The sequence below is a fragment of the Trichogramma pretiosum genome, unplaced genomic scaffold (assembly GCF_000599845.2).
Source record: "Trichogramma pretiosum strain Unisexual culture from Peru unplaced genomic scaffold, Tpre_2.0 scaffold131, whole genome shotgun sequence".
In the NCBI taxonomy this organism is placed as follows: Eukaryota; Metazoa; Arthropoda; class Insecta; order Hymenoptera; family Trichogrammatidae; genus Trichogramma; species Trichogramma pretiosum.
In genome coordinates, this window is record NW_019640808.1 from 180,051 (window position 1) to 200,920 (window position 20,870).

General features: G+C 45.5%; 3 protein-coding genes across 3 annotated transcripts; 2 read left to right on the top strand and 1 right to left on the bottom strand.

Annotated features, from left to right (window-relative positions):
• Window positions 1-1,180: 1,180 nt before the first annotated feature.
• LOC106657590 (protein roadkill-like) lies at window positions 1,181-2,176 on the top strand. The gene has a single exon (XM_014379187.1). It carries the CDS (start codon window positions 1,181-1,183, stop codon window positions 2,174-2,176), a length of 996 nt encoding a protein of 331 aa, XP_014234673.1.
• A 262-nt stretch (window positions 2,177-2,438) lies between these two features.
• On the top strand, window positions 2,439-3,540 carry LOC106657635 (speckle-type POZ protein A-like). Its single transcript, XM_014379239.2, has one exon. The coding sequence runs from the start codon at window positions 2,529-2,531 to the stop codon at window positions 3,465-3,467; it is 939 nt and encodes a 312-aa protein (XP_014234725.1). The 5' UTR covers window positions 2,439-2,528; the 3' UTR covers window positions 3,468-3,540.
• A 4,600-nt stretch (window positions 3,541-8,140) lies between these two features.
• Window positions 8,141-13,019, bottom strand: LOC106659471 (serine/threonine-protein phosphatase 6 regulatory ankyrin repeat subunit A-like). Its single transcript, XM_023460718.1, has 2 exons — window positions 8,506-13,019; window positions 8,141-8,432 (listed from the first exon to the last, which is right to left on the bottom strand). The coding sequence occupies exons 1-2, from the start codon at window positions 13,017-13,019 to the stop codon at window positions 8,141-8,143; spliced, it is 4,806 nt and encodes a 1,601-aa protein (XP_023316486.1).
• Window positions 13,020-20,870: the final 7,851 nt, after the last annotated feature.

The window sequence follows — 20,870 nt, forward strand, 5'->3', positions numbered from 1 at the left end:
TAAAATTTCAAGTCACTATTTATGTACGCGCGAGCCTCGAATATGCCAATTAAAATCTAATCAAGCTCTCTCCCGTTGCCATTATAAATCGGTAATGCAACATTACATTTGAAGCTGCTCTTGTCTTGGGACAATGGGGCACGATTGATTCGCCGCGCGCGGAAAGGCTTTATTAATGGATCGTCATTGCGACTGGAGAAAAATTGATTATCCCGATGCGGAGGTGCGTTGATGTGTTGTCGTGCGCATGCCGTATTATAGGATGACACAGCAGCAGCAGCAGCTAGACACATACGAAGCTTTTTTTGTCGTCGTCGTTCGACTTTACGATGCACACACACACGTAGAGACGAGTCGACGATGAAAAGGAAAAAAAAAATAAGAAGAAGAATGAGGAGAGAGAAAAAAATTAACGTCGTAAAACTGCAAGGACTATATATATATCGCTGCGGCAAATACCTACATCGTAAAATTATGTTTTTCGCGGTCGTCCTCTAATGCATCGCGCGTCGCAATTCATATTATACACAACGAATGCAATGGCATTGTTGATCGGTAAATGGCGCGAGCTTCTTCAATTAGGGATGTGTGAGATTACATTGAGAATCGAGTCGCTTCAAGGCCGATTCCTGAAAAAGAAAAGAAAAATATTTAAGAATCTCATTATGATTCTCATTTCAGTGGATCTGCGATTGATAATTTTTTTTTCATCAAGAGCACTTGAAGATTAAGAGATGTGTGCCATTTTTTTATAAACAAAAATGATCTTTCAAAGTTTTTAATCTACAGCTTAGAACGCAGAATCGTTTTTGATATTTTTCTGTAACTATATATACAGGAGCGAGCTTACGAAAGTTGACTGCGCGTCGAACGTGAAAAACATTTGCACCAGCAAATATCCTAACCTTTTACCTTCTAGATAGAGTCAATATTTCTCGTTATTTCACAGAAAATGTACACCACTCGTGCGTGATACTTATCTGAAAAAAATCGCAAAGGAAGATTGCGCATTAACGAATAAGGAGTAAGAACTCAGTGGTCAGCTAAACTAGAAAAAAGTGTCCTTTCGATTACTCTTACTGATTTTGACTTTTCCAATAGTCAGTTGTAACTGTCAAAAAATCGTCGTAGACACATACAGTCCAACGGTTAGTGTTTGTGATCCAAGTGACTTAGAAAAATGTCGAGCGTCAATAAAGCCACAGGCTATACGCTAATTGATCGGGAAGATTACGACTTTACGTGGATAATTGAAAATGTACAATTTTTACCATTCAAACAAGGTGAACTTTTAGTATCGCCGATATTTAGTACCAAATGCGATGTAAAATTTTACTTTCGATTGATCGATGAACTTCAACGTGGTCTTGATTCTAGTTCATTGGTTAGAAATTTATATCTACACTACAAAAACGCAGTGAACGAGTTCAAATGCGACTACGACGCATATGTTACTGTGGATAGGAGAAAGGTCATGCCGATATGTGGTAGTGCAATTATTGAAGTAAATAAAGATATCGCCATTATGTTGGTAAATGGTTATCATTCATCTATATTACACAGTACGGCGGAGACTATAACTGTTGATTGCAACTTGAAATTATCGAGGGGAAATGTAACATCGTTTCTAAACTCCGGACCAATAGTTAATGACGCTACGGCAACGATACCGAAACTGAAATTCGACTGGGTATTTCTTGATAAAAATTTGAGTGATGTAAAGTTACAAACTGCATCTGGAAAGGATATTCCAACGCATAGGGTCGTGCTCGCTGCTGCTAGTCCTGTATTCAAAGCCATGTTCAGCCACGATATGTTGGAAAACAAAAGTCAATCGGTTAATATGACGGATATTGGTTATGAGACAGCAGTTGAGATGCTACGATTCATCTACACGGGTAGTGTCGAAAAAGAAGAAGTTTCTTTCATTATTGATCTTCTGATGGCCGCTGACAAATATCAACTCGAAGAGTTGCAAAGAAAGTGCGAAGAAATATTGAGCAGGAATTTATCTACTAAGAACGCCATAGATATTCTAAAAATTGCCGATAAATGTAGCATGAAAAATTTGAAAAAGAACGCAATTAATTTTATGAAACTGCACATCCACCGATCTCCGGACTCCGACGATGTGGGCGACATGCTTCTCGGTATGGAACGATTTTTTTCAAAATGATGCGATAGATGATTTGCATACATTTTTAAATTTTAATCGAATTTTAATTATTTATTGTTCGCTTGCGTTCGAAAACATGATGTATCGCTCTTCCGATTAAAATAAAATCGCCTATGTACGAGAACACGTCTATTCATTTTTCAAATATATCAAAATCCAACGGGCCTTTCCTTCAAACATAAACACAGCAGATCGGTCCAAAGACCTGCGCATCAATAACAACAACAAATAAACGTGGTACGTAGCACATCAATTAAATATCGAATCTGCTCAGTCCAGGCCTATTCGTGCGCGGCATTCGAGTCTTTCTCTCTGTCTGAAAACTACTTTTGAGCTTTTTTAACGGTGTACAATGTCGAACGTCAAGAAATTCACAACCCACTCATACGTTGATACAAAAGACTATAATTATTTGTGGGTAATAGAAGATTTTATCTTAATTCGTGAAAAGGATCGTGGCTACGTGAATTCGACCTTATTTGCTACCGATGAAATGGAGTTTCAATTGATATTCGAGACGAGGTATTATAGTTCAGGAAAATATTCAGATTATTCAACGTTACATATATCCAGTTCATCCAATTTGAACAAAAATTTACCTTGTACATACAAAATATCAGTTATGAAGGACGACGCGAGTGTTTTCACCAAAACGGATACCTACCAAATAACCACGAAGGAGGGCTTAGAAGAAATTTTCGCGATTCCCACCCTCGAAATGAATAAATTTATTTCGTCAACGGGTACTATGGTCGTTCACTGCGAATTGAAAGTTGCCACGGGAGAGGAAGAGAATTCTGCTAACTACGAAGGCGACGACGCGAACGAAGGCCTTTCACCGAAACATAATTTCGATTGGATATTTCTCGAGAAAGAACTGAGCGATGTTACGCTAAAAACTGCAGATGGAAAGAAAATCCCAGCGCATAGAGTCGTGCTCGCTAGTGCCAGTTCAGTATTCAGAACCATGTTCAAACGCGAAAAGGGCGGAAACAAATCTCAATCAGTTGATATGGTGGATGTTACTTATAAGACTGCAGTTGAGTTGCTGCGATACATCTACACGGGTAGGGTTGTAAAACCAGGATTTCCTTTAGCAATGGATGTTTTAGCAGCTGCTGACAAGTATCAACTTGAAGAATTGAAAAGTGAGTGCGAACAAATAATAGGCTCCAATTTATCGGCTGAAAACGCACTAGACGTTCTAAGAGTTGCTGATAAGCATAATGCAAAATATTTAAGCAAAAAAGCTGCCGAATTTATAAAAGTTTTGTTCAGATCAGTACGATAAATATATATTTTAATACATGTTCAATTTAATTGTACTTACATGTTATTCAATTTAATTAAATATAATGTTACTATTTTAGTTTCGAATATAGAAAAAAAAATTCAATGAATAACGTCGAAATTTATTTGAACCTATCCATACGCAGAATTCGTACGTATAAACGAGTAAAAATGACGATTAGCGTGACATTAGTTAATGAAATTTAATTCTGTTCATTGGCAGCTCTTTTGCCCTCGGTAAGAATCGAGGATTCAGAAGTACACGTATATACTTCAAAAATAATTGATACGCTATCGTGTAAAAGTTGTCGTGTAACGACATACGATAGGAAAGAGCAAGATTATCTCGTATTTTGATGTATGATTTATGTATAGTTTCAAAACATATATTTTCGGTGCGCATAAAAATTTAGGTATTCTCACTGCTAATTTAGCGCAGTAATGGTAGCGTTTCTTTCGGAGCGTCTCGGAATTGAAAGCTCATCGTCAGATGTGTATACTAGTAAGCTTCGGCATGTGCCTCAGTTTCCTTTTCTCTCTCTCTCTCTATCTGTTCCAGCAACATACAGCGTATACGTACAACATTGTACAGTGCCATAAAGGAGCCTAGACGATTGTGCATTATGGGATGGATGCACGGCTAGCCGAGAGAGAAGTGCATCGTATACCGTTAGCTCGAGGATATATAGCTCGGTGCCGCGTTCACTCGCACTTGCGCGCCCAAGGAACACGTATACACGCGCGTACGTGTACGTACGGTTTTGCGGTGAACTGAAGCGAGTCTTTTTCTGGAATCGCCTGGGTGAGCTGCTATGTAAGACGTACGTGTGTGTGTCTGCATTTATAAAAGCCGCAGAGAAGACGAGAAATCACCTGGCCGCGCGTGTACATATATACTCGCAAAGCGCGAGTACAACGAACGGACGCGATATTGGCCCCGCATAGTCATCGTCCTCGTCCGCGTCGATGCTGCGCGCGCGATGACGACGACGACGAAGAGTAGAGAAAATACGTCATTAATTCGCTGCAATTCGAGTGTACACACGCGCCAAAGACTTTTCGATATATATATAGCCTCGTCGGTCGGTCGTCGCGTGTGCAGTGCGCAGTCAGTGGCGGAGCTTGTAATAATATTATACAACGTGTTACTGCAGCACGAAGTCACGGCGCTCCGAACTTTTTATATGCAATATATGTACACGGGGTGGAGGAGGAGAAAAAAGAGAAGAATCGCGGCGTAATTAGTTCCGCGATGCGCGCTCGCAGCTCGCCGTGAGTTCCGAGTCGCGCGCATCATATTCCTGTACACACGCACACGCACACACATGTGCCTCGTGCACGATCGCATGCGGTAGCTATAAGTTATATCACGGAGCCGCTGCTGCAGGTCTCGAGATAGCTGTTGTGCACTATATGCAGGATCTGTATATATGGGATATATCGCGTCAAATTGTTCTCCCCCTTGGAACAGAGTTTTTTGATTTTTCATATTTTATTCTGTTTTCCAAAGGTAAATATTAAAAAATGATTGAAACATGTTTTTTTGTAAAATCTGATGTCAAAAATCATATTCATAAACTCCAAGTACCTTAATTTTTAAATTTCAGCTTTAATGGCAAAAATAAACATGTTCGTATCCAGCGATATGGTCAATATTGTAATATGTTCATCGATACACCAAAATACAACTTCTGATAAATTTTGGTAGTTGGTACACAAATAGAATTCATTATTTAACATGATATGAGTCAAGAATAGAGGAAATCTAGAGAAAAACCATATTTTATTGGAACATAGGAAGGTCAATTATGCAGCCAGGAAAAGCCTTTTTCCAAACGAATGGAGCGATAACTGACCGTACTATACACGAGCTGCGTTAATGCGTAAGGGCTCGTACTACGGAAGCACAAAATAATCGAAATTACTCACGTTGTTGCCTTGCAGACGAGGCCAAGTACCACGCAGATATGACGCAAGTCGCCGAGGTTTTATGCTGCTGCGATGGAGATCTTCGGGTCTGCCAGGTCGTATAACGTATAACACTTTTTGGTCAAGTTCTTCATTTTCGAGTAAAAAAATTGAATTAATAAAATTTTGAATGAAATGAACCATGAATAGAGGCACTCGAACCGGAAAACAACCATAGATAAAAAAATTATGCAATGCAAAAAATAAAAAAGTATTAAAAAGTTATAATTTTCTAGGCTCGTAATCGTCATAATTGTGCCGTTTGTTGACAAATAGAAGTAGATAGTGAAAAACCCCTTAAAGGAAATTGGGCACAAGTGGCGTTTGCTCGTAATCATCATGAAACAGCCCTTCAGAATAGTCGCTGAGATTCCGCTTGCGACGGATTGGAAAGTCAAGGCAGACTTAAACATCGTTTCTTTTTTATCAAAAACCATTAAACGATTCTCGCAAAGATGTCACCTGCTACAAGTTCGAGAAGAAATTTGGACAAAATGGGACACGACCTGAACTACAAATGACAGTACAGAAAAGTCCCAAAGATTACGCATGTGACAAGTGAAAGAAGACATTTGGAACGACTTTCGTGATCCAAACGGCTTCTCACAATTGTTACATGCGGAATCTCTGCGACTCTTATGTAAAATCATTTATAGCTCAAGACGAGTCCCAAATTGCCCAAACCTCTTCTCGTACTTGCAACATGTGACGTCTCCACGAAAATCGTCAACTGGTTTTGAATATAAAAAAATGATGTTCAGTTCTAAATTTCCTTACAATACGTCCCAGACACCATCTCAGCGACTATCCAGGAGGACTATCTCTCGATGAGTGTAAGCAAACACCACTTGTGCCCAAGTTCCCTATAGATACCACAGCCTCTTGCCGGGATACTCCGAGCTGTCTTATCGATAACACGTGGCCTTATGGGAGAAAGTCTTTTCCTGGCTGACGCGAGCAAGTGGGTCNAAGCGGAATCTCAGCGACTATTCTGAAGGGCTGTTTCATGATGATTACGAGCAAACGCCACTTGTGCCCAATTTCCTTTAAGGGGTTTTTCACTATCTACTTCTATTTGTCAACAAACGGCACAATTATGACGATTACGAGCCTAGAAAATTATAACTTTTTAATACTTTTTTATTTTTTGCATTGCATAATTTTTTTATCTATGGTTGTTTTCCGGTTCGAGTGCCTCTATTCATGGTTCATTTCATTCAAAATTTTATTAATTCAATTTTTTTACTCGAAAATGAAGAACTTGATCAAAAAGTGTTATACGTTATACGACCTGGCAGACCCGAAGATCTCCATCGCAGCAGCATAAAACCTCGGCGACTTGCATCATATCTGCGTGGTACTTGGCCTCGTCTGCGAGGCAACAACGTGAGTAATTTCGATTATTTTGTGCCTCCGCAGTACGAGCCCTTACGCATTAACGCAGCTCGTGTATAATTATAATAACTTTTATTGCAGTCTAAAATCAAACTGTTTACAGCATTTTATAGGAGTTTAAAATTTTTTTAGCAGAAACGATTTTCGAATGTAACTAAAAAACATGCATGATAGTGCGTAGAATCTCGCGACGTATACGCATAGATAGCACATACGTATTCTATGTATTATCGTACGCATATAAGCAAGAGAGTGAAAGATATCTCAACGCAGTCAATGCCGTGAGCCAAGCTGACTGCTGCTGCTTATGCTGTTACATTGCCTCGTGCGTATACGTAAACACAGACATACGCGCGTGCGAGAGCGAGAGAGAAAGAGATACGCGCGTCGAGTCTCGGTAGCGGGCAACAGCAGAAAGCAGTTCTGTAGCTGGCGCGGTAGCCAATCACAGCGCGTAGCGCCAACCGACGCTGTATAGGTAGTTCTACTACCAAAGTTGCGCTCGCTCGGACGGACGGACGCTCGGTTTTTACGGGTTTACCCCTGTACTGACACCAAACGCGAATATAGATGTTTCACATCAAAAGAGGGGGGGACAGTTGACGCGATTTAGCCCATATATAACGCGCTTGTACGGACGCGGGGGAGATCGCGTTGAAAAAAAATCAAAAGTATCGACACCGCAGCTGCCTGAGTCTGCGCGAGTACCCGCGATTTTTTTTCTCGAGTATTTACCGATACCCGGCTATTCCCGATATTCAGCCGATCCTGTAGCTAAATTAAAAAAGTACGCGGACAAGATTGAAAATGATTCAAATCGTATATAGTCGAGTTTATTCGACAAGTGTAATTTTCGTTTTACAAAGTGTTTTTTTAATTGATCAATGAAAATATATTTTAGTGTAAAGTGACCGGATATTGATGAAAAGGAATTCTTCAAGTTTCTTATGCCAAATAAATAATGAAATTGTATGTCATAATTTTACATGAAAAATGGTTCTCAGTACCCTGAAGTTCAAATAAAAGGATTCAACTACGAATGCCGAATTCCAGTTATCCTATTTCTTATGAAAATTTGATTTTTCGGGTCAATAATTTTTTTCGAGTTTTTGTCTGCGATTAAAAGTGTTTGAAAGTTTACCTCAAACTATTGGTTTTGTTAGTAAATTTTGTTGTTCTGCAAATAAAGTTTCACAAACCCATAGTACTTATCACAGTTTTATCGTAGATATTATGGAGAACATTTATTATAAATGATCATGGTATTATCAATGAGAAAATCCAATCGTTTTTTTTTTTCAAATTTATTTATTAAATAACATTAGACATAAGATACATAACTACGTTCTTCCGGGATCCCCGGCAGACGATGTGCAGCGGCGTCGCGCCCTCCGCGTTGACTATCGACGGGTCGGCTCCCTTACCGAGCAAAAACTCGATCAGGTCTCTGCTGCTGTCGGCGGCGGCGGCCACGTGTAGCGCCGTATTGCCCTTCTTGTCCCGGGCGTTCACCCGCACCTGACCGTCGTACCGATCGAACACGATCTCCAGCAGGTCCCGGCGGTGTCTCTCGCAGACGAGATGCAGCGGCCAATAGAGCAGCCTTCACGCAAATATTGCGCAAATCTTGATTGCTCGGCGAGTCTCCGATTATCATCTTGAAGAATTGGTCGGACAAGCGGCCTCGAGTCAGCTCCGCGAAAGCATCCAGCGCCCATCGCATTAAAAATTCCCTCGCCATCCTCTCGAACAGATCCACCAGGTAGATGCTAGCCCTCTTGTGGAAGAGCTCGCGGAATTTTTCCGATCGCACCAGCTCGAAGAGGTCCGCGTGAGTCAGTGCTCTCGGAAGCTCCTCGGCCCGCAACCGGTGCGCGTCGTAGAGCGACAGGCTCGGCTTTATCATGATCGATTTTCCCTTTCTCGCGAACCAGCCCTCGTTGTACCTGTAGCCCGACGACAACGACCACGACTCGTCGAACAATCGGTGCCTCGAGAAAAATTGCACGATGGCTCGGGTCGCGTCGCGCTTCAGCTCGTATCCCCTCGTCTCCAGGTGTTCGACGCAGCCCAGAGCTCCCGCGACCAGTCTGAATCTCAAACTATTGGTCTCGTAGCCGACGCAGCGTCGAAATTTCCGGCCAAAAGTCTGGGTGGGGAAAACGAAGCTCGACACATCAGCGCCGTGATTCAGGAGCAGCTCCACGGCCCGCGGCGAGAGACTCGCCACGGCCAATTGGAGCGGCGTTCGACCCAACTTGTCCCGGACATCGACTTTTACCGTCCGATCGAAGTCGTCGCTGATCTCGAACAGCAGCTCCAGCAAGTTTTCGGCGTCGTTTTCGTTATCGAGGCAAATTTGCACGGCCGTCAGTCCTCGGGCGTTGGTCGTGTTGGGGTCGGCGCCCCGCCTCAGCAGCGCTTCGACCGAGCTTCCGGCGCCACAAGACAGAGCCAAGTGCAGCGCTGCGTTGCCCCACATATCCCTGCCGTTGACCCTAACCTCGCGACCCATCTCGTCGCAGATCCTAAGAAACATCTTCATCGAGTCCTCGTAGTAGCGGTCCTTGCTCATGACGTGCAGAGGCGTCTCGCCCGCCTCGTTGACCTGGTTCGGATCGGCGCCTCTCCGCAGCATCATCTCCGTGGCCCTCTGGTTGGCCCACACCAAGGCCAGGTGCAGCGGCGTATCGCCCATCTTGTCACGGGCGTCGAAGCGCAGCCGCTTGTGCAAATCGTCGCACATCGTGAAGAACGCCTCCACCAGTTGGGGGTCGCGGTATCTCTTGCAGACGAGGTGCACCGGAGTGGCGCCCTCCTCGCCATTGGCCTCGTTGGGGTCGGCGCCTCTGGCCAGCAGCAGCCTCACCAGGCGCTTGGCGTCGGCGCGGCCACCGAACTGCAGCGCCAGATGCAGCGGCGCGTTGCCCTCGTCGTCGCGCGCCAGCAGTTTCTTCTTGTCGCAGCGCTCGAACAGCATCCGGGCCGAGTCGACGTCGCGATATCCCCGGCAGACGATGTGCAGCGGCGTCGCGCCCTCCGCGTTGGCTATCGACGGGTCGGCTCCCTTACCGAGCAGAAACTCAATCAGGTCTCTGCTGCTGTCGGCGGCGGCGGCCACGTGTAGCGCCGTATTGCCCTTCTTGTCCCGGGCGTTCACCCGCACCTGACCGTCGTACCGATCGAACACGATCTCCAGCAGGTCCCGGCGGTGTCTCTCGCAGACGAGATGCAGCGGCGTCCGGCCCTCCTCGTTGGCCAAATTCGGATCCGCACCTGCCCTCAGCAGCAGCTCGACCAGCTTCCTCCACGACTCGCAACTATCGTTATAATTGCGCAGCAGCGCCAAGTGCAGCGGCGAGTTGCCCTCGCGGTCTCGATCGTTCATCCGCACCGGCTTGAACTTTTGGTCGCTGAACTCCAGCAGCGCCTCGATCAGCTCGACCTCGGGATTCTCCCGGATCATCGTCATCAGCGGAGTCTCGCCCTTGGCGTTGGCCAGACTCGGGTCGGCCCCGCGGCGTAGCAGCAGCTCCATCGTCTCCCTGCCGGCCTTGCGCAGGGCCAGATGCAGCGGCGCGTTGCCCTCCGTGTCGCGCTCGTTCATCCGCACGGGCGCCTTCAGTCGCTCGCAGCGGCCGAGGAACGAGCCGGCCAGCTCGTGGTGATCCTCGCAGATGTGGTGCAGCGGAGTCGCGCCGCGGGCGTCCACCGCGTTCGGATCAGCGCCCTTGTTCAGCAGCAGCTTCAGGGCCTTCCGGTGTCCCCCGCGCACCGCCCAGTGCAGCGGCGTCGAGCTGTCCTCGTGATCCCGGGCGTCGATGCGCAGCTGCTGCCCGCGGCCGAGCTGCTTGAAGAACATCTTGACCAAGCGATCGTCGCGGGTTCTCGGCTGGTTCATGGCGTGCAGGGGTGTCTGGCCCCGCTCGTTGGCCGCGTTGGGGTCGGCGCCCCGCCTCAACAGCCACTCGGTGGCCCTCCTTCTGCCGTTGCGCAGCGCCAGATGCAGCGGCGTGTCGCCCCACTTGTTCCGGGCGTCGAGCCGCGAGCTCTTGCTGCCCTTCGAGAGTACCATCTTCAGGATGTCGTGGTCGTCGTCGTATTTCTGGCAGGCGATGTGCAGCGCGGTCTCGCCCTCGGCGTCGGGCTTGTCGAGATCGGCGCCCGCCTTGAGCAGCAGCTGGACCAACCTCTTTTTGCCGTGGCGCAGGGCCAGGTGCAGCGGCGTCTGGCCCAGCTTACCTACGGCGTCGACCTGCAATCGTTTGGCGTACTTGATCAGCGTCTCGGCCAACTCGACACCCACGTCGTCGTTTCTCTCGCAGACGACGTGCAGCGGCGTCTCTCCTGCTGCACCGACTAAATTGGGATCCGCCCATCGTGTCAGCAGCTTCTTGGCCATCCTCTTGTCGTCGTTCTTCAGAGCCAAGTGCAGCGCTGTGTTGCCCTCCTTGTTTCGGCGGTCGACTCGAAGCCCTCTGCCGGCCCGCTTGAGGAATAACTTGGCCAAGTCTTCGTCGGCGGGACTCACCCGGCACACCACGTGCAGAGGAATCAGTCCGTGCTTCTCGGCCTTGCTCGGGTCGGCCTTTCGTCCGAGCAGCCACTTGGCCACGTCCAGGTAGTTGTTGCGCAATGCCAAGTGCAGCGGCGTTTTGCCCTTCTCGTCCCGAGCGTCGATCCGCCCCGCCAATTGTCTCCGGTTCAGCTCGTTCAAGCGCTTGAACAGCGTCTCGGTCAGCTGGGGCGTGAACCTTTTCTCGCAGACGACGTGCAGAGCCAAGCTCGGATCAGCGCCCCGTCTCAGCAGCAGCTGGACCATCGCCGTGTCCTCCTCGACGAGGGCGTAGTGCAGCGGCGTCTTGCCCTCGCCGTCCAGCGCGTCGACTTTCGTCGGTCGTTGCTCGTTCACAGGGTGATCGAACAGCAGCCTCTCCGTGACGTCGACGGGATACCTCATCTGGCAGACGAGATGCAGCGGCGTCGTGCCCCTCCAGTTGCAAACCGCGAGCTCGGCGCCGTCTCGGTCCAGCAGCAGCTTGGCGAACTCGATGTTTCTCTGGCGGAGCGCCAGATGCAGCGGCGTGTTGCCCTCTTCGTCGACCCGACTCTTGATCGCCAATGGCTTTCGTTCGCTGCGGTCCCCGAAAAACTTCTCGAGCGATTGGCTGTCGCGATATCTCCGACAGACGATGTCCAGCGGCCTCTCGCCCTTCTCGTCGGCTGCGAGCGGGTCGGCGCCGTTCTGGCGCAGCAGCAACGCGGCGAACGACACGTTGCCGTGCCTCAGGGCCAAGTGCAGCGGAGTCTCTCTTTTTTTGTTGGCCAATGTCGGATTGGCGCCCCTCGACAGCAGCAGCTCGGCCGACTCACTCCCTGGATTGATCAAAGCCAAGTGCAACGGTGTATTGCCCTCCTTGTCCCGGGCGTCTACCTGCATCTGCCAATTTTTCTCTTCGTCGATCTCGAACAGCATCCTCACGAAGTCCACGTCGTAATTTCTTTGACAAACTATATGCAGGGCCGTCATTCCATTCTTGTTGTCATAAGTCGGATTGGCATTGCCGCGTTTGAGCAGCATCTCGGCGACTCGCCGCCTATCGCGCAGCAGTGCCAGATGCAGCGCCGTGTCCCACGTTACCGGCCACGTCTGATCCAGCAACCAGAACGGATCGAAGCGCTCGAGGAAGCTCTCGACGACGCCGTACAGGCCGTACTCGCAGGCCACGTGAAAATGCGTTAAGCACGTCGTGTCCTCGTGGTTCGGCCCTTCGTAGATCTCGAACAGTCGGCTCATCACGCTGTCGACGTTGCTATCATCGGGGGTTTTGCTGCGGCAGTCCTCGCAGCTCTCCAGGTGATCGCGGTGCTGTGCCCTCAGGTAATGCACCGCGGTGGTCCCGACTCGACGATTTCGCACGTCCTTGTAGCCGGTCGAGATCACGAAGTCGACGATGGGACATTTTATCGAGCCGTGACCGGTGAAGCTGGAGTCCTTGCGGACAAGAAAGTCGATATCGTCGGACTTAAAGATGTCCCTTAAATCGGGAAGTTGTCCGTGCCAGTTCTCCACCAGAAGATAGACTTCGCGGTGAAACGCCTCGCGCTGGTTCTTCTTGTCCCAGTCGACCCTGTCTCTCGACTGCTTCAATTTTTTCGTGCAGTACTGCTCGTCGTCGCCTTGGGCCATCGTTGTATCGCACACTTTTTTCACTACTTTTCACTGAACAAAATCACGGATCTTCGCTTGTGCTCTCGTGTATACGTGCACACACTACGGCGTCGTAGCTTTTACTGAACGCCGGAAGGTCTATAATTGTGGAAAATACAGAAACACGTGCGCCGTGAAATTCGAGTATACTGCGCCGGGGAGCTGCACATGTGTACAGTCAAATTCGGCTACGACCGTGTTAGACTGATATACTTTCACTTTCTAATAACGAGAACGAGAAACGAGATTACTCGGACGACTACGCATGCACATATGCACATACTGATACGTGTCGTTTGTACACTTGGATTTCGGATGGACGAAGTATAATAGCTGCGCACGCATATAAATGATTCATCGAATTTTTGTGTTCGGAGCGATCGAGAGAGAGAGAGAGAGAGAGAGAGAGCAGCTACCGGAAATTAGACCGAGTTCAATCTATACACTTATGCGTCTGTGTGTGTCTGTGTCTTGGGTTAACTCGTCTCGAGTGATCGATTCACACCTCCTCGAGGAGAAAAACACTTTCGCCTCGAGGCTATATTATATATATCATACAGAGCGACGTCTCGTCTGCTCATTGCGGTGCATTTAAGGTATAGTTCCCTCAGAACCTGACCTACAAATTCGAGCACATGTCTAGAAAAAATCTGAAAAAATTCATACGCTTTCCTTAACAAATTCTAAGACTCTTTTGTTCTTTTTAAATTTTTCGTAGAGTTCATACTAATTGAGATAAAAAATCGCAAAGATTCATTGCTTGAAATTGTTTAAATTTGAATCGTTTATAGCTCTTGAAAAATAGATTTTAGAGAAAATTTGCAAGAGCACTTTTTTGTTTAAAATGACCCTAAAAACCTTAAAAAGTGAGTTTCAGGTTAAAAAGTTAAAATTTTTATTTTTGCCAAGTTTTTACATCAACTTTTCTCAAAAACTTTATGGTCAAGTTTTTCCAGTTTTTGAGCTATGTTTCACTACATACTGAACAATCATCTCCTAGTTTTTGAAAAGATTTTATCGATGGGTTTTTTTATAATCACACAAAATAGTGTATTTTCGACACACTAGCATAGGGATCGCATGTTAAAATAACGAACTTTGATTAATTATATTTAGGAAATTGTTTGGTTAAAGTTACTAAAATTTCTCACATATATCAAAAGCACTTTCAATAATATATGGTTATCGATAGTCATTTTTTTGAGGAAACTACTTTAACACACGTGTATAGGGCATTCAAGCTTGCCAAAGATAGAGATTATAAGCACGGGGCTCTCTCGAGCTTAAAAAAAATTGGTGCAATTACAAGCTCGACCACGTTGCGTATAGAGCAGCAACGGGGGGACACGTCTTCGAATCATATTATTGGATGTAGTATATAATAGGCGCACTTATTGCACTGCTGCTGCTGCGGTGCGTCGTCGATTGGCCGAGCTCTCGCGATACGCGTATTATTATATATATAGTAGTAGGCGTGCAATGAACGAGAATCCGTAGAGTCAAGCAGAGTCGAGTGGAGGCTGTGGGAGTAGCTGCGCGCGCGCACAACAGAGGCAACTATGCGCCGCAGCGAATAATATATACTAAATGTGTCGTTTGCTACACGAAATGTGTATACGTCGTACTATATAGCATCCTCGGAATTTCTCGGGAATTACGTAGTATATATGTACGTGTATTACATTGTAATAATAAGACGATCGTGATCGCGATGGAAAAATCATCTGGTGTGCCTCGTATATGTATTCGTGTCGGCAGTGCAATTTACATCCTTAACGAGCAAAAAAACGAGTAACGTCCCCCCGGTCGTAACGACGCGCGATAAAAAATCCATGCCACCTTTTTTACCTCCCTTCTTTCTCGCTTATATATACGCGCCGCGTTGAAGTTTGTCGCAATCGATCTCGACAAACGATTATAATCGCCGAGTGCGTTATACATATGTGCACGGACTTTATCCGCGTTTATAATAATCGTCGATATAAATAATCGGCGCTCGCGTTCGCGGCCTCGAGATATACTACGACATTATCATCGAAATACCGGACCAGAAGGACAGAGAAAAAGCACATTTATATGCATTGAGATACGAATATCTTTGAGTATAATATGTCCTATCGGTATCTCTCGGACAGTTAAGTCAGCCTAGATCTGTGAAATATTTCACAGGCGCAGCTGCGGGACTTTCCATTTTCATCTCGTTTGTATTTTAATCGAGTTCCGAGGAAAAAAAAAAACGCCCGACAACGTTCGATGTTGCTATAATGCAATCCTGTAACAGTACGACTACTCGATCAATTTAAGGTGATGCCTTGGCCACAATTTTTACCGACCGAGTACAGAAAATGTATATTGAAATAACTTTTTTACTAGACCGATTTTCGAAAAACGGCTCTGTGGAGCCCTCCGTATTGTTGCTGTGAATAACTGCACCAACTTTCAGCCAATTTCATCGGGTAGTTTTCCCGGAAAACAGGATCGAAATTTTTGATTACTGTTTGAAGGATAAAAAATTTTGATCCTGTTTTCGGGGAAAACTATCCGATGAAATTGGCTGAACTTTGTTTCAGTTGTTCACAGCAACGATACGGAGCACAGAGCCGTTTTTCGAAAATCGGCCTGGAAAGAAAGTTACAAAAATATACATTTTCTGTGCTCGGTTGGTAAAAATTGTGGCCAAGGCATCACCTAGAGAACGTTCATAATATTAGTTCACTTGTGAAGATCACTCTTAATGCCGAAACTTTGCTATTTCTCTATTGGTTCCCCCAAAAATTCGTCCCTACGCCATCTCGCGGTAAGTACTATAAAAAACTGATGCAGACGCGGGGCCGCCCTCTGATTAATAAATGCGTCGCGCTAACCGTCACCGCGAATTCGATCCGGATGTCAAGCTTTTTTTCTTCGAACTCCGAACTTCTCGTGAGTGCATCGTGTGCGCCGTTATAATATGCACGAAAGCTCGGCGTCGCGATTCGTGCTCGCCCGTCGATCAGCAGCGATCGTGCGATCGTTATCGAGCGTTACTCGACGAAATTGTATACACAGCTCGCGAGCGCGATGTGCCTCGTATTTTTTTTTTCTTCTCTTTCGATGAAAAATCCTCGATACGCACCGATCGTTTTTTCGACCGTAATTTTTTTCATTCGCTTTGCTCTATTGTAAAACTCGACACTTTCCCTCGTCGTCGCGAAGCTCGCACTTCCGATCGGGATGCATACTGCTAACAATGTAATCTCGCAAACGTTCGCATACAGTCGAATCGGCCAATCTGATATTACGGTTTACGCGCATACATTATAATGTCATTACATAAGCGCAGAGGAGCACTGCGCGGCTATATAGGATAATGCATTATTACGATCGAAGCGCATATGCGAGACAAGTGCACAGCGCGGCAACAGCTGGGATAAATCCGCGCTGTGCGCGTCGAAATGTCGTTATACATATATATAGTACGTGGCAGTGTCGAGCCCGAGAAGAGACATCGTTCGAGGCTTGTGTCCCGTTACAGGCAGAGCTCCGCTGCTGCTGCTGCTGCTGTTGCTGCATAGCGACGCGTAAAAGGATGTATATTATTGTACACAGGATGAGCTGCAGCCAGCCACTCGTTGCGTAGAGAAAAAAACAACTGGGAAATGATGAGAGATGCTAGTTGGAAAAAGGTATCGGTATATGTATATCGGTATGTATAAAGTCAACGAGTCGAAAGGCAGTTAGAATTCAAGCCATTGCATAATTGACAAAAAAATCTAATAAATTATCTGAAAAATTGAAAAGTGAAGCTCAGAGCTGAAACAATCAAATCTCGCAAAATGTACGTCAATACAGGCCGCGCGAGAAGCTCGGGCTTGCAGTGCTTAAATTTTTCATCGATATAAAGACTCCACAGAAATATAAATCTAAATGTGCGATGTGCTCGTTATTAAAAAAATAATATTAAATAAATAAATAAAAAGTATTCGAGCCGCACGTCATCGTCGCGCATAGATTCTCAGTAATACACGTGGTTGCAGATCAGGAAAAAGGCCATAACAATGAGCGGCGAGATCAGCCGATGTCTATATATAAAGTACATGCACTTGCGCGCTATTGTCCTTTGAGAAGTCGAGATCGGATCCTCGCTATATAGTTCCGCATGCGAACTCTCGTGTATACCGGAAAATAATGCGCATTGTTTTGGGCCGCGTAAACCGATCGGACGTGTATAATACACAACACGCGCGAAAGAGCAGGGAAATCATCGGATCTTAATATTCGATCGAATATGTACGCGCAGGAAAATCTCTTACTCTTTGCCATTGATTCTGTAGCGTGAACGATGTGATTTTTCAACAGCCACCATCGTATCTATATACGACAAAAAGAAGTCGATCGCGAAATGTAACGGCACCGCGCGGTATACACACGAGGAATGTCGATTCAACAGTGTATGCGGCGTTGTATCCGCGCGCTTCGTTCGATGCGGCTTTCTTCGCTCGATATTATAATATACAGCAAAAATATATAAGTAAAGCACTATTTTCGTTACTTTGGTATTTTCGCGGTCCGAATCCGCGCGGGGCAGCCCTATATATCCCATAATAGCTGCAGACGCGCGCGTGGAAAATGTATAATCATTTTTTTGCGCGAGATCGTAACAGAACTTGTGTATTATGGTTAAAGGGAGGGGGGTGGGGGCATTATGAGGATGTCGCGCGACAGGTGACTGCAGCGAAAGGAAAGTCGAGTGAGAACAGTTATGCGTGTATCCAATCGAGCGGCTGCTGCAGGAGGAGGACGACGCGACCGCTCGGTGAACGATGATGATGATGATGATGATGCAGCGGATCGCCAGCAGCAGCCAGCTTTTTCCATTATTATACAGCATCTCTGGACCTGTCTCGCGACGTCTCTATTATAATTGCGCGAGAAAAACGACGACGACCGCACGTGAAATTCTCATGGCGACGAGGCCGACATTTTTCAATATAATTATTAACGTCGAACGATCGTCGTTGCGCGTGATACTTTTGGAGGAGAAATGTCCGCGGATCGGGCTATTCGGTTACTTGGCAATTTTTGAAATTCCCTTATCTCGACGGCCAGCTTTACAATGCGATAACGCCGCTTTGAGCATCATTTACCGCTAGATGGCGAGTAGGCCGTTATCCATAAAACCTGCAAGGGACAAAGTTGAAACAATTGAATAAGTCAAAACCTTGTCAAGAGTTTTTAACAATTTTATCGGTGAGTTTTTGGGAGATGGTTCACGGACCTGACCCGAAATGTCGGATGTTATTTAGGCACACGAAAGTGGCCTTCTGTTAAATTTCTTGCCCTCGAAGGCCCAAGATATGAATTCATTCAAATGAACAAATTCAATTCTATTGGCGTTTAATATTTCTTATACTTGTAGAAAATAATGAATAACTATCAAATGGGTGTTTCAATTATTATTTGTTTTGTACAAATTTCATATGGCCGAAAGAGGTCGTTAAGGAGGTTCGGGAGTCTCAGAGGGGGACGAAGCGGGACGCGAGGGGCTCCTATACTTCCAATGTTAAATTTTCAGCGCTGCCAACTTCGAAATAACACGAAATTGTAGGTTTTTTCAATGAGCTGGCACACAATTATAGCTATTATTAATAATTCAATCATTTTGATGAGTTTTTTTCGATGTTTTAGGCTTAAAACAATACTCTATTTGTCATTAGAGTCGAATGAGCACATATTTTTGTTGTTCTAGCTCATTTGTTGGTTAGGGTACGCGCAAATGACCCACGAATTTTTACACATAACAATTTATTTCTCGATAACTAAACGGTCGATGAACTTCTTTTTGCAGTCAAATTATTCCTTATTAAATTTCCTACATGTACGAATTTTTTTCTATTTAGTTTTTGTTTTTTTACATTATGTTTATGCTCATTGAAAGCGAAAATTCATGATTTCTCGTAAGAAACCATGTTAAATGGTCAAAAAATTTTTTCATCATTTTAACAAAATTTTGCGGTGAAAAGTTGTATTTTGATATTAACATTCATATTATAAAGTTTCAAAGCAATTAAACGTGTTTTAAAAATTTGGCTGCATTTCGCTGAGACTCCCGAACCTCCTTAAATTGGAGTATCGTATGTCTAGATAACGTGGAAAACGAGATTAAATTATTGCTCGGTATATGACCAGTTCCAACGGCCGATTCAATGCCCGAAAAACTCTTTTATTCACCGAAAACCAGGCCATAAAACGTCGAGCATTTCCACTTTCTTTCTAGACCGCTATATAGGCAACGAGCGCCTTCGAGTGCCGAACGCGAGATCGGATACACGTATCGCATGTACGTCGATGCACTTGCGTTGTAAACTTTTACTTTTACGCGTTTATTTCGTTTGTTTTTCTTCGCTCACTGGTCACCACCGCCTCTCTCTCTCTCACTTTTTTTCTCTCCATACAACCACGGACCTATTATGAAAGACACTCACACACATACACGCGCGTATTTTTACGTTCGAATTACGTTTGGCGTTACACACAAAAGTCATAATATAATGGGCATCGCGCGGTGCTGCACAATTCCACGCTCGATTTTTTTTTTTGCATCGTTCCAACATAGACATAGCCAGTGTACATAGTGTGACCCTAAAAGTCTGTGCGCGCACACACACATACGCAGCCCGTTGAAATCTATATATGCAACGATTACGCGGCCGGGGCGCCTCGATGAAAACAATTACGTAAAATTTCGTGCGCGCGATAAACGCACTGTACACACAATACAGATACATAAGACGACGAAAATTTAACCGAAACGTTTGACCGATTCGCTGTATCGTAGCGTTTCAGAAACGAATTTCGCTTCCTCGACTTTTGAGCGCGGCAGTCTTGCGCTTCCCAATGTTTACACACGCGCGATTTGGCCGTATATGCGGAAATCGTTCGATTACGAACCGATGCGCCAAATGCAATGATAACGTTACCAACGAAATTATGTAAAGCCAGATGTGTTTTCGTTTCGTTTCGGATGGTAGGATGAATTAATAAGGCGCAGCGACAGAGTTTAGGTGTCGATTATCACACGCCTGCGTAGCTCGGATATTCGATCGTGAAAAATCGCGACGCACAAGCGAGAAATTTATAGCGACCATCGAGCGACAGAAGGTTCGACACTGCGGGTATTTAACCTTTTATAATAAGACTCGATTTTTACTTCCGTTACATCTGAAATATGAGAAGAAAACAACCCAGCATTGAAGTCCAGTATTGAGTGAATTGAGGAAACGAGTAAACTATTCTCTTTTATACGGAAATAAATATTAGAATAGTCGACTCGATCGATGGAAATGAATCTCAGACTATGGAAAAATTAAGCTCAATGGGTAAAATTTCACACATTACAAATAGTTATCAACTGTACAGGCAAGTGATGAACGAGAAAAAAAAGCCACGCGTTACAAGTTAGATCGTTTACGATCACGCTATATATGATATACGACGCGCGTTATATGCCGCCGAGCTATCTCCTAAACTATCGATAATTGCACGGTGTCGTGTTATGCGCCGTACGATTTCGACATCGACGCGCGAACGCAGCACTCAACTGCATGACAGGCGCGTGTCTTCATTTCGGAGGCTATTATTACTATATTATGTGCCATCGGCTGTCGATTCTTCGTTACTTGTATGAGATGTGTATATTTTGTAGCGACGCCTCTCGAATGGCTCGTTCAAAATTGAACGAAGAAGAGCAAATACGATTAGACTTTTGTGTTCGCGATCGTCCCGCTGTTCTTTGATCTCGGAGCGACGACGACGACGGTGAAGGTTTTGTGAAAGCTCGATCGTCTCTGA

What these genes read in the sequence shown, in the direction of transcription:
- LOC106657590 (XM_014379187.1), top strand. Translation starts at nt 1,181, where the DNA reads ATGTCGAGCGTCAATAAAGCCACAGGCTATACGCTAATTGATCGGGAA.
- LOC106657635 (XM_014379239.2), top strand. Translation starts at nt 2,529, where the DNA reads ATGTCGAACGTCAAGAAATTCACAACCCACTCATACGTTGATACAAAA.
- LOC106659471 (XM_023460718.1), bottom strand. Translation starts at nt 13,019, where the DNA reads ATGGCCCAAGGCGACGACGAGCAGTACTGCACGAAAAAATTGAAGCAG. An exon ending in GAGCTGACTCGAGGCCGCTT is followed by an intron (nt 8,433 to 8,505) that starts GTCCGACCAATT and finishes ATTTGCGTGAAG; the next exon opens with GCTGCTCTATTGGCCGCTGC.